The 12552-nt window shown below is 52.8% G+C and overlaps 1 protein-coding gene across 10 annotated transcripts in view; it reads right to left on the bottom strand.

Annotated features, from left to right (window-relative positions):
• afdna (afadin, adherens junction formation factor a) overlaps nt 1-12552 on the bottom strand; it is a 71471-nt gene that overhangs the window by 30676 nt on the left and 28243 nt on the right. For 5 of the 10 annotated variants that reach the window (XM_084699606.1, XM_084699600.1, XM_084699599.1 and 2 more), the window contains 12 exons: nt 12183-12343; nt 11157-11314; nt 9684-9771; nt 9374-9535; nt 8484-8528; nt 7721-7815; nt 7292-7542; nt 4549-4618; nt 4357-4442; nt 3672-3733; nt 2289-2494; nt 413-433 (listed from right to left, as the gene is read on the bottom strand). In XM_084699606.1, the coding sequence (XP_084555732.1) occupies nt 413-433; nt 2289-2494; nt 3672-3733; nt 4357-4442; nt 4549-4618; nt 7292-7542; nt 7721-7815; nt 8484-8528; nt 9374-9535; nt 9684-9771; nt 11157-11314; nt 12183-12343 (1405 nt within the window). The remainder of the gene's footprint in view (nt 1-412; nt 434-2288; nt 2495-3671; nt 3734-4356; nt 4443-4548; nt 4619-7291; nt 7543-7720; nt 7816-8483; nt 8529-9373; nt 9536-9683; nt 9772-11156; nt 11315-12182; nt 12344-12552) is intronic. The other 5 variants (XM_084699601.1, XM_084699607.1, XM_084699603.1 and 2 more) reach the window with 3 other exon arrangements.

Below are 12552 nucleotides of genomic sequence, written 5' to 3'. Positions count from 1 at the left end.
AGCAGGACGAGAGAGAGAGGGAGAGAGAGGCAGACAAAAGAGAGAGAGAAAAGAGAGAGACAGAGAGAGGGAGCAGGACGAGAGAGAGAGGGAGAGAGAGGCAGACAAAAGAGAGAGAGAGAAGAGAGAGAGACAGAGAGAGGGAGCAGGACGAGAGAGAAAGGGAGAGAGAGGCAGACAAAAGAGAGAGAGAGAAGAGAGAGAGAGAGACAGAGAGAGGGAGCAGAGGGAGAGAGAGGGAGAGAGAGGCAGACAAAAGAAAGAGAGAGAAGAGAAAGAGAGAGAAGAGAAAGACAGAGAGAGAGAGAGAGAGAGAGAGAGAGAGAGAGAGAGAGAGAGAGAGAGAGAGAGAGAGAGAGAGAGAGAGAGAGGGAGACAGAGAGAGAGGGAGACAGAGAGAGAGGGGTCCTACCTGGTCACCTTCAGGTATCTCCTGTATGGAGGGGGGGGGGGGAGAGGGAGGTGGAGGGGAAACACATTTGACAGGACAGAGAGAGAGACTGTCAACAGCTACGGCATGGACACAGTACACACAGGTATGTAACACACACACACACAACTTCTCTTTGGCTGCCCGAGGCTGAGAAGCAGCTGTGAGATGCAACAATGGGGGTGTAGTGGAGGTCTATAAGAGAGGAGGTCTATATGAGAGGTCTATCTGGGAGGAGGAGGTGTCGGGGTGTAGATGAGGTCTATCTGGGAGGAGATGTATATAAGAGAAGGTGTAGAGGAGGTATATATGACAGGAGGTGTAGAGGAGGCCTATTTGACAGGAGGTGTAGAGGAGGCCTATATGACAGGAGGTGTAGAGGAGGTCTATATGACAGGAGGTGTAGAGGAGGTCTATATGACAGGAAGTGTAGCGGAGGTCTATATGACAGGAGGTATAGAGGAGGCCTATATGACAGGAGGTGTAGAGGAGGTCTATATGACAGGAGGTATAGAGGAGGCCTATATGACAGGAGGTGTAGAGGAGGCCTATATGACAGGAGGTGTAGAGGAGGCCTATATGACAGGAGGTGTAGAGGAGGTCTATATGACAGGAGGTGTAGAGGAGGTCTATATGACAGGAAGTGTAGCGGAGGTCTATATGACAGGAGGTATAGAGGAGGCCTATATGACAGGAGGTGTAGAGGAGGTCTATATGACAGGAGGTGTAGAGGAGGTCTATATGACAGGAGGTGTAGAGGAGGTCTATATGACAGGAGGTGTAGAGGAGGCCTATATGACAGGAGGTGTAGAGGAGGCCTATGACATGAGGTGTAGAGGAGGCCTATTTGACAGGAGGTGTAGAGGAGGTCTATATGACAGGAGGTGTAGAGGAGGCCTATATGACAGGAGGTGTAGAGGAGGCCTATGACATGAGGTGTAGAGGAGGCCTATAAGACAGGAGGTGTAGAGGAGGAGTGTTGACCTGGCGCTAGCCCGCTGGGCTCCTCCAGGACACACAGCTGATCTCAGGGATTAATAAAGCCATGTTCCTCACAGGGGCTTGAGATTGGGATTACTCCCAAATCATCTGAACCAAAATCCAAATTTAAATGGATTTGATGATTTCTAATCCTGACTAAGACTCTGGAGTGTGTGCGTGCGCGCATAAGAGACCGCTTTGGAGGTTCTCTCCTCCGAGCACAGTTCCTGCCTGCCAGTCACAGAGCTTGGCTAGATGGGAACTCCTAAGATTGTAAAATGGAGTAAATGGATGAGAAAGGCATGCGTGGTGTGTTTTAAGAGTTGGCTGGCTGGCTGGCATTTGGAACAACACTCATATATCCTCTTTTAAGACAGACAGACGAGCAGACAGACAGACAGACAGACAGGGTATGGTCAGGTCACTACTGCTACTAAAGCTTCAAAACCTCTAGTCAGAGGAAGACTGGTGTTTTGTGTGTGGTGGGGCTCAGTGATGAGGCTGCTGATTGGGGCAGGGGGGGTAATGGGGGGGTTTGGGGGGGGGGGGGCGTTGGTCCTTGGTCACCTGTAATCTTAATGAGCTGAGGGGTTGAGAACGAAGGGAAGGAAGAAAAACAAGAAAAGAAGGCAAACACATTCCTTTCTGACACAAATGGGCCTCTAGGGTGTAGCCAGACAGACGTCTGATCACATACAGGCAGACAGACAGACAGACAGACACACAGACAGACACACAGACACACATACAGGCAGACACATGTACAGGCAGACACAGACAGACAGACAGACAGACAGACAGACAGACAGACACACACACACACACACACAGAGACAGGTAGACAGAGCAGTGAGGTGGAGAGCGCCGGGTGACTCACCTGAATGACTCCTTCCATCATGCTCACCATCTTGTTGACGATGGCAATGACCTTGTGCGCCCTCTCGGCCGGGCTGAGGTCGGGCCGGTGCTGCGAGGACAGCACGAAGCGACAGGTCATGTACAGCACGTAGGTGGGGGACAGCTTGAAGTGCACCGTGGAGCTGTTGGTGTAGTTGATGATGGCCGACAGGAAGGCATCCTCCGCTGTGGGACACACACGCACACACAGACGCTCTTATGTGATACAGCAATGGAGGTTGCACCTGTATTCTAGGAATTTTCCATTGCTCTGGGTTTACATGAAAGTCGGTGTGTGTGTGTGTGTGTGTGTGTGTGGTGTATATGTACGAGGGAGAGTATGAGGTGTGTGTGTCTGTGTCTCAGATGGGCCTACAGATAACATTGTCCCCTACGATCTCTCTCTTCCTGGCTGCACACCCGGGGCTCCCTCCCAGTGCATTGTGGGACGGACGGCGCGGGGATCAAAGGGTTTGTGGCGGGGGCTGGCCAAACACATGAGCTCACCCTGGTCCTAAGACACTGCGGCGCACAGGCCGCAGAATCAACAAACATCCGTGTGTACCCAACCGGGTCTTGGAAGGCAGCTAGAATGGCTTAAACCAATAACCACGGAGGCCAGAGATGAGGAGAGGGGAAGAGGCAAGGCAGGAGGAGGAGCGGGGGAGAGGAGGAGGAGGAAAGAAGAGGAGAGAAGGAGGAGAGAAGAGGTGATGGGAGAGGAGAAGGAGATGGGTAGAAGAGAGAGGAGGGGAGCAGGTAGAGGGGGAGGAGAGGGGTACAGAGAGAGAAAAAAGAAAAGGAGTAAGAAGGAGAAAGAGTCACATCCAAACGGAAAAGGAGGGGGGGGGTGTGGGTGACAACATGTGACAGCGAGGGAAAGGGGGATGACCGAGGGAGAGGAGGAGAGCTGACCACTGCCCCCTGCTGTCCCAGTAGGGAACACTGAACCATGACTTCTGGGGAAGTTACAAACCAACACCGCAAAAAGACAGATGTTCCATTTGCTGAAACACCAATGCATTGTGGGACAGCAAGCCAACCCTAACCCTACCCACGTATCTCTCCCGAACAATCGCTCTCTCCCGAGCGCGATATCGAACTGTCTCGCTATTGGATTGTCCCTGCATGTGTGTGCGTGTGTGTGTGTGTAAGTGAGAGAGAGAAAGAGAGAGCACCAGAGAACACCAGCGAGAAGTGTTTTAAAGACACCAGAGAAAGATAGTTAGTGTTTAAGAGACTAACAAATAACAGTTTAGAGGCACCAAATATAGAGAGAAATATGGCGTTTTCAGAGAAAGAGAGTGTCTCAGAGACACCAGAGCATCCTAACAGCGATGATTCAGGGTGTGTGGGTACTTACAGTTGTCCCTGAACTCTATACTGGCAGGCAGCGTCAGTTCTGGACCCAGGCTGTCCTGCGACCTGCGAAGAGAGACCAGCGCAATTGAGTGACTGAGTGTGTCTGTGCGTGCGCGCGCGTGTGTGCGCGTGTATGAGTGAGGTATTTACACTGCCCCCCTCCATCAACACATATTCCCAGAGGCAGAGCCCTCGAAAACCAGTGCAGGGGGGTTGTGTGTGTGTGTGTGTGTGTCAGAACATTATTGGTGAGGGGATGAATCAGTATTCCATTTTCACACCCTGACAAAGCTAAAGGAGGTCAGTTTACACTGCATAGGACTGTGTGTCTCTTCTTTAGCTGTGTGGTGTGTGTGTGTGTGTGTGTGTGTTAGATGGAGTGTGTCTCTTCTTTAGTGTGTGTGTGTGTGTGTGTGTGTGTGTGTTAGAGGGAGTGTGTCTCTTCTTACATTTACATTACATTTAGTTATTTAGCAGACGCTCTTATCCAGAGCGACTTACAGTAACTACCGGGACATTCCCCCCTAGGCAAGTAGGGTGAAGTGACTTGCCCAAGGACACAACGTCATCTGGCACGGCCGGGAATGGCCACTGGCAACTTTCAGATTACGAGCCCGATTCCCTCACCGCTCAGCCACCCGACTCTTTAGCGTGTGTGTGTGTGTTAGAGGGAGTGTGCTCCTCACCTGCCATCCTGCTGCTCTCTGATCATGGGTTTGACCATGCCCCTCTCACTGCCATTGGTGCGCTCCATCTCCAGCTTCCCAGAGCTCTGCAACACACACACACACACACGGGATTGACACACTATTCTCACGTTTTATAAACATGAAAGAAAGTGTGTGCAAGTGTATGCGTGTCTGTGCGCGGGGCAGTACCTTGCTGATAGGGAGGGCAGTGCCACTGTGGATGTCCCCCTGAGAATCGAAGGTTGTCTCAGGAACACTTCTGAGGGGAGAGAGAGAGAGACAGAGACAGAGACAGAGACAGAGAGAGAGAGAGAGAGAGAGAGAGAGAGAGAGAGAGAGAGAGAGAGAGAGAGAGAGAGAGAGAGAGAAGAGAGAGAGAGAGAGAGAGAGAGAGAGAGAGAGAGAGAGAGAGAGAGAGAGAGGCACAGTCAATCTTTGAGGAAGACGCTGTTATTCCATGAAACCACACTCCCCAAGTACAAACACTCCCACACTCATGTGGGCACATACACAGGCCCTCCAACATGCATGTTCGAAGATAGATATAGCTGATAGAAATCCCCTCCTCTTTAGAGCCAGAAAACTAAATATATACCCGCCTGTTCTATGCTCTAATTAAATACAGCAAACCACATTAGAGGCTACACGCAATGACAGGACCAGATTCACACAACACGGTCCTCTGTGTGTGTGTGTGTGTGTGTGTGTGACAAGTGAGTGAGTAAATGAGACGGAGCGATAGAGAGCAAGATAGAGACAGAGAGAAGGATCAATGGTCTTAAAGAGAGGCTTTGAACTCAATCTGAGCCGGACATCCAATCAGCATCTCCCTGTTCATTATTGTCCTCTCTCACACACTCACACGCTCTCTCGCACGCACACACACACACACTATACATTCCCATACTACCTTGAGGCTAGCATGTGATCCTATAGACTTCACATGCTGATGGCTATTGACTACTACATAAATAACCACTCACCCTGTCCATCAACCCTGAACAGTCAGCCAACAACCACCCCTCCCCCCATCCAGTCAGCCAGCTAGACAGACAACCAGCCAGACATCCAGTCAGCCAGCTAGACAGACAACCAGCCAGACATCCAGTCAGCCAGCTAGACAGACAACCAGCCAGACATCCAGTCAGCCAGCTAGACAGACAACCAGCCAGACATCCAGTCAGCCAGCTAGACAGACAACCGGCCAGACATCCAGTCAGCCAGCTAGACAGACAACCGGCCAGACATCCACTCAGCAAGCTAAACAGACAACCAGCCAGACATCCAGTCAGCAAGCTAGACAGACAACCAGCCAGACATCCAGTCAGCCAGCTAGACAGACAACCAGCCAGACATCCAGTCAGCAAGCTAAACAGACAACCAGCCAGACATCCAGTCAGCAAGCTAAACAGACAACCAGCCAGACATCCAGTCAGCAAGCTAAACAGACAACCAGCCAGACATCCAGTCAGACAGACAGACAGACAGACAGACAACCAATCACCCAGACAATCAAACAGACAGACATCCAGTCAGCTAGCTAGACAGTCAGTCAGTCAGTCAGTCAGACAGACAGAAATCCAGTCAGCCAGCTAGACAATCAGTCAGACAGACAGACATCCAGTCATCCTTGAACCCGTAACAGTCAAATCAGTGAATCTCCATCAGAACGCCTCCGTTTGCGGGAGCACTTACCCACCATTCTCTTCCTCTATCTTTCTCCCCTCCTTAGCCTCCTTAGCCCATCTCTCCCCCCCCCCCCCCCCATTCTAATCCAACCCAGCACCAACCTCGTTCTGTTTGACCAGATTAAGGCTTGTCGGTTCCCCAGCCACAGTAACTGAACTGGTGAACTGGTCCGCTTCCAAGTCCAGAGCCTCCCTTATCCCCAGGTCTCCAGGAGAACCTCCAAGCCGAACCCCAGAGCAGTCCTACCTGGCCCAGCGTTGTGGAGGCGAGTCAGCCTGTGATGATCCTGTCTGCACCCGACCCTGGCTCTGCTCTGCTCTTTAGGCAGGAGACTGAGCAAAGTAGGCTGCAGTGGTGGTGTGTGTGTGTATGTGTGTGTCAGCGCGACACACCCCAGCACACACTGATCAGATTAGAGAGTTTGTCAGTCGCAGTAGTTGCCTGCCACTCTCATATCTGTCCCCCTTCTCTGTCTCTGTCTCTCTCTGTCTCTCTCTCCCTCCCTCTTTCTTTCTTTCTCTCTCTTTCCCTTTCTATTTCCCTCCCCCTCCCCCTCTGTCTCTCTCTCTCTCTCTCTCTCTCTCTCTTTCTTCCCTAGCCCTATTCCCAGTTCAACCCTCCTAAATGACTCCCTTTCAGCTTCCTCTCTGCTCTCCTCCTCCTGCTCTCCTTCACTTCCAGGCAGGCTAAATCCCTCTCGCTACGTTCCCCACCTCTACTCTGACCCAAACCAATCCCCACCCAGCCCAGATGGCTGATGGGAGTTGGGGCCGGCTCCCTCCTGTCTATGTGGCATGTGTGTTTCCTCGGCAGCAACACGCGCTTGGCGCTCCGTCGCGAGTTACGGAGACGACACAGGATACGTCAATTATCAACACACACGCACAAACACACACAGGAATTATGGGGTTTCAACAGGTCTTCATTATAATATGGGACTCTTCCTGTCCTTTCCCTGACCCTGACCAGAAATAGGAAACCTTGTAAACTCAGCTCTTTGTGTGTGTGTGAGCGTGCGCGTGTCCACATCACCACTTCTATTTCCAAATGTCCCTTCCTGGGGATTAATAAAGTGTTCTCCCATCGTGGAGGACACCACTTTTCAAAGCGCTAGAAGTCGCCCCATGGAATGTGCATACACACACACACACAAGTACCCATTTTTAAGACCGACCAACATTTCATCTCCTTCCTTCGTACACACACACACACACACAGGCACACACACACACAAACCACCTACCCAGACTTGTGGCGGCCCCTCATCATGGCCCCCGGCTCCCTCTTGGCCCCCGGGTCGTAGCTGGGGTCCACGAACTTGAAGACGTGGCCGGAGCCAAACTGCAGCGTGGCGCCGCTGCGCAGCACGGTGGTGTCGGCCACGCGCTGCCCGTCCACGTACGTCTCCGCCTCCAGGCTGTGGGGCGTCACGGTGACCAGGCCCTCGCTGTGCATCAGGTGACAGTGGTGGGGGAGGATGCCTGGACCAAACAACTGTGGGGGGGGGGGGGGGAATGTTTATTGGTCGAGAAGGTGATATCTATATGAGCCACACTGAAGGGTCCAACACAATACAACAATGCGTGGCAGCGAGAGGCAGAACAATGGCATGATCATCTTCTGTCAGGATGGGAAAGGGACATTGTGTGTACACACACACACACACACACACCTGTATGGAGCCGTCCTCTGTGTGGTCCGAGCCCACCTCCGTGAGGCTGTGCTGCAGACGGTACAGCTTTGGTTTGTCCCTGGAGTCCGACCCATCTACACGGCGAAACGAGCGAGTCAGTACACACACACACACTTCATATCTACAGTACATAAAGGCTTCAACGTGTATTCTCAAGGGGGGTCTGGCTAAGAATTGGAGGAGACTCATTAGTGACTGTGTGTTTTAGTAGAAGCAAAGCAGCATATTAGTTTAACAGAGTAGGAAGACCTGTCCTTGTTGTGGCTAGCTAACAGGAAGACCTGTCCATGTTGTGGCTAGCTAACAGGAAGACTTGTCCTTGTTGTGGCTAGCTAACAGGAAGACCTGTCCTTGTTGTGGCTAGCTAACAGGAAGACCTGTCCTTGTTGTGGCTAGCTAACAGGAAGACCTGTTTTTGTTTTGGCTAGCTAACAGGAAGACCTGTTTTTGTTTTGGCTAGCTAACAGGAAGACCTGTCCTTGTTGTGGTTAGCTAACATGAAGACCTGTCCTTGTTGTGGCTAGCTAACATTTCACTCTTCTGATTAAGAGAGGGGATCTGTTGTGAAGGTAGTATAAACCCTGCTAGACCACCTCCTGGATACAACTCAGCCTGGTTCTGGAGAGGAGAGAAAAACAGAGGAGAGAGAAGAGAGAAGAAGAGAGGAGAGAGAAGAAGAGAGGAGAGAGAGGAGAGAGAGGAGAGAGGAGAAGAGAGGAGAGAGAAGAAGAGTTGATTTTACCTTCGTGGTGCCGATAGGCGTAGTAGGCATAGTGATTCCCTCTCCCTAGGTGGGTAAGCAGACATGCAAAAGAAGCCGCAGAGACACACACACACACACACACACACACACACCATGCCAGAGGAAGGCAGGAGAGAGATCACACGCACACACACACACATAGCAGAGGGTGAAAAATGCAGCAGGGAGAAAAGGCAGCACCCCTTCATTCCCCCGCCCCGAAGACTCAAACACAAACACACGCTATCCCAAAGCCTCCATTCGAACGGTACGCCTTCCACCCAAACAAACACACCTCCAGCCCCTCCACACACACACAGTCTCCGGTCCACAGCGGCACCCAGGGAATATCGTGCTGCTAGGTCCGTTAGGAGTCGCCAGTCGGAAGTAGCATTCACCTCCATACACTTCCTGTCGCCTAACAGGAAGTGGTCTACCTAACTCTACCCTGACCAGGGTTAGTCTGAGCAGAGACAGGAGCAGTTCTGTTAGACAGCAGGTGAAGTATGGGGGGACAAGCCCGGGGGGGGGGGGGGGGGGGGTCAGGGGAGTCAACAAGCAGCTGTTAAAAAGTTTGGGGGAGATGGGATGGTCCTGGGGTTGGGGGGGGCAGGCCACTCACCTTGGTAGAGGAGACAGATCACAGACCGGGCTAGTCACCTGACCCGTCTCACTCTAAACCCTCTACTGCTGGAGGCTACTGCACCCTTAGAGCCAGTCACCATGTGTGTGTGTGTGTGTGTGTGTGTGTGTGTGTGTGTGTGTGTGTGTGTGTGTGTGTGTGAGGAGAACTGACTCATGGCTGAACCACGGTGTAAGTGGATGCATGCACGTGTGAAGGTTGGCCTTCTTTTTTGACCACTCATGAATGTGTGTTTGTGTGTGAGTACCTGGGCTGAGCTCCACCAGATAAGGCAGTTTCTCCGGGGGGAGCGACGTGTGCAGTGGCCCGTCCAGGGGCCTCCCTCGCTGGGCCTTGTCCTCTGGCTTGCGCCCCCCCTTCCTGGAGGCGTGGTCTGGAGGTCTCCTCTTCAGCTGGAACACCAGGTTTCCTGGATGCAACGGACGCAAGGAGTAGTGACCAGGGGTGACCAGCAGGGGGCAGCATGGCATCCAGGTAAATGGAGTGCTCAATTGGCAAATGCTTGAAAACTAGGTGACACTGCATGGGCACAGCAGGTGACAGGAAGCAGTTGTCACCTCTGTCGCTGGGCCAGTCTCTGAAGATCTGGAGGGGACAGTCTGTGTCGTCCAGGATCACCTCTTTCCCAGACTTGTCATCTGTTTGCTGTAGCAGGACAGAAACACACACAACCCTCTATCAATCAAACACAACCTTCTATCAACCACACAAAACCTTCCACAGTATAAAACGTATGTTCCCACTGCTTCTCTCATATTGTCTGGTACTGTACCAACACCCATGCATAATTGTGTGTGTGTGTGTGTGTGTGTGTGTGCGTGTGTGCGTGCACAATGCCGTGGGCGCAAGGGTGGGCTGAGGACAGCTGCCCGAGGGGCTTTTAATGTGATTGGCCACGACTGCTGCTGTCATTAATATGATTGGCTGATGCCGGAGCTGACAAACAGTAGGGAGGGACGTGAGGGAAGGTCACACCGTGTTGGTATGGCGATGTCTGACACACACACACACTTAGATAAACGTGTTGCATCTGCTTGCTGGAGAAATCCAATTCAATTACTATCATAGCAGCCTGAGCCAAACATGAAAGATGAGAGAGAGAGATGAGAGAGAGGCAGAGAGAGAGAGACAGCAGAAAGAGAGAGACAGAGACAGAAATAAAACCTGATATATGGAGGGTTTATCCGGGGGCAAGGCCGGTTACCGCAGAAACTTTCAATCAGCTTAAATGGTTTTCAGCCCCGCTCTCCTGATGCTCTGTCACAGACTGGTCACCATGGGGGCAAAGGGCCCTGTTTCAGTTTGAGCTCTGATGTGTGCGAGTGTGTATGGGGTAGAAATGGTAGGTAGGGCTGGTAGGGGGGTAGGTAGGGGCTGGTAGGGGGGTAGGAAGGGCTGGTAGGTAGGAAGGTAGGGCTGGTAGGGGGGTAGGTAGGGCTGGTAGGTAGGAAGGTAGGGCTGGTAGGTAGGAAGGTAGGGCTGGTAGGGGGGTAGGTAGGGCTGGTAGGGGGGTAGGTAGGGCTGGTAAGGCTGGTAGGGGGGTAGGAAGGGCTGGTAGGTAGGAAGGTAGGGCTGGTAGGGGGGTAGGTAGGGCTGGTAGGTAGGAAGGTAGGGCTGGTAGGTAGGAAGGTAGGGCTGGTAGGGGGGTAGGTAGGGCTGGTAGGGGGGTAGGTAGGGCTGGTAAGGCTGGTAGGGGGGTAGGAAGGGCTGGTAGGTAGGAAGGTAGGGCTGGTAGGGGGGTAGGTAGGGGCTGGTAGGTAGGAAGGTAGGGCTGGTAGGTAGGAAGGTAGGGCTGGTAGGGGGGTAGGTAGGGCTGGTAAGGCTGGTAGGGGGGTAAGTAGGGCTGGTAAGGCTGGTAGGGGGGTAGGTAGGGCTGGTAGGGGGGTAGGTAGGGCTGGTAGGTAGGAAGGTAGGGCTGGTAGGGGGGTAGGTAGGGCTGGTAGGGGGGTAGGTAGGGCTGGTAAGGCTGGTAGGGGGGTAGGTAGGTGGGAGTGTATGCAGGGCATGTATGGCCGTCAGGAGGTAGGTACCCGGGCGATGCAGTACTCCCTGGGGTTCTCCTTCTCCAGGCCGTACTTCTCCAGAGCCTCCACCACGGCCAGGTCGGCCATGTCTGACGTGGACAGCAGGATGGTCTTATAGGGGATGTTGGGCTTCAGGCTGTCAGCGTAGATCCTCAATGTTCCCCCTGCACACACACCACATACACAGGGGTTAAACAGACACACCCACATATCTCTTTTAATGCCTTCCCTCTGGATGAACTATTTTGCTGTCTTTCCATTGCAGAGATATTCCACATCTGAGACGACAATGCTGGCTGGCGTAGCAGTCACTCACGCAGCTGGGTACACACACACACACGCACACACACACACACGCCCTGTAATCCACCACAACAAGATGCCAGTTTTAGTCAGTCTGGTGAATGTGTATTGAGTCTTGTGGATCTGTTGTTGAGGCTAAAGCCGCTTTCCTAAAATACAAAAAAAAAACATCTCATATAAGTAAAGTTTGTTTGTATTTTATTATCTCGGCTGTTGTTTGTGCCCTGGTATGACAACTCTCTGCACACCGACCCCCCCCACCCCCCCTCCCTACGGGCTAGAGCAGTAGCAGTCACAGAGAGGTTGATGTCTGGACCTGGAGGGGATGGGGGGGGGGAGGGGTCTATGTTATGACACTGCTCCACCCTGCCCAGGCACAGAACATCCCCTCAGAGACCAGACAGAACAACATGATGGCCTGCCAGCGCCAGTCTGCTGTGTGTGTGTGTGTGTGTGTGTGTGTGTGCACTTGCCTGGTGTTTACTAAGAAAAAGGCTAAAGCAGTTAAGGGTCTGTCTGGCTGTGTTGTTATATAAGAGCTAGTGGGGAAAGTTAAATGGGCATTAGACACACACACTTACCGACACACAGACCCTGACACACACGCACACCCACACCCACAGAAACACAAACACACACATACAGACAACCACCCCGACACGGACACAGACATTGACACACGCGCCCACTGACAAATAGAGAGACAGAAACACGCACACAGACACACACCTGAGTCCGGTCGGCCGTCGTTGCTCTTGAACTCCTGGATCCTCTTCTCCAGCTTCTGCTGCCGGCGTCTCTTCATCACCACCTCTGGGTTGGAGATGGTCCGGGTGAAGCTGGTCTCCGGCATGTCCTTGTACACCTCCGCCGCCAGCCGAGAGTTCTCCCTGGGGGGTGGGGGGGGGGGGCTAGGGTTAGGTAGCGGAGCGTGTTTGGGATTCTGGTGGAATCCGAGATGACTCCACTGTGTGTGTGTGTGTGGAGGAGACACAAAGGGCCCAGGGCTAACGAGAGCTGGGCTGGGCCGGGAGACTTCCTGGTTTGTGTTGTGCTCGTTAGGGAGCCCCTGGTGTTTGACGGGGGGGGGGGACGGGGG

This window comes from Hypomesus nipponensis, chromosome 6, assembly GCF_054491055.1.
Source record: "Hypomesus nipponensis isolate SF chromosome 6, ASM5449105v1, whole genome shotgun sequence".
NCBI lineage: Eukaryota > Metazoa > Chordata > Actinopteri > Osmeriformes > Osmeridae > Hypomesus > Hypomesus nipponensis.
Note: the sequence above shows the minus strand (reverse complement) of the source record. Positions and strands in the feature narration are given on the sequence as shown.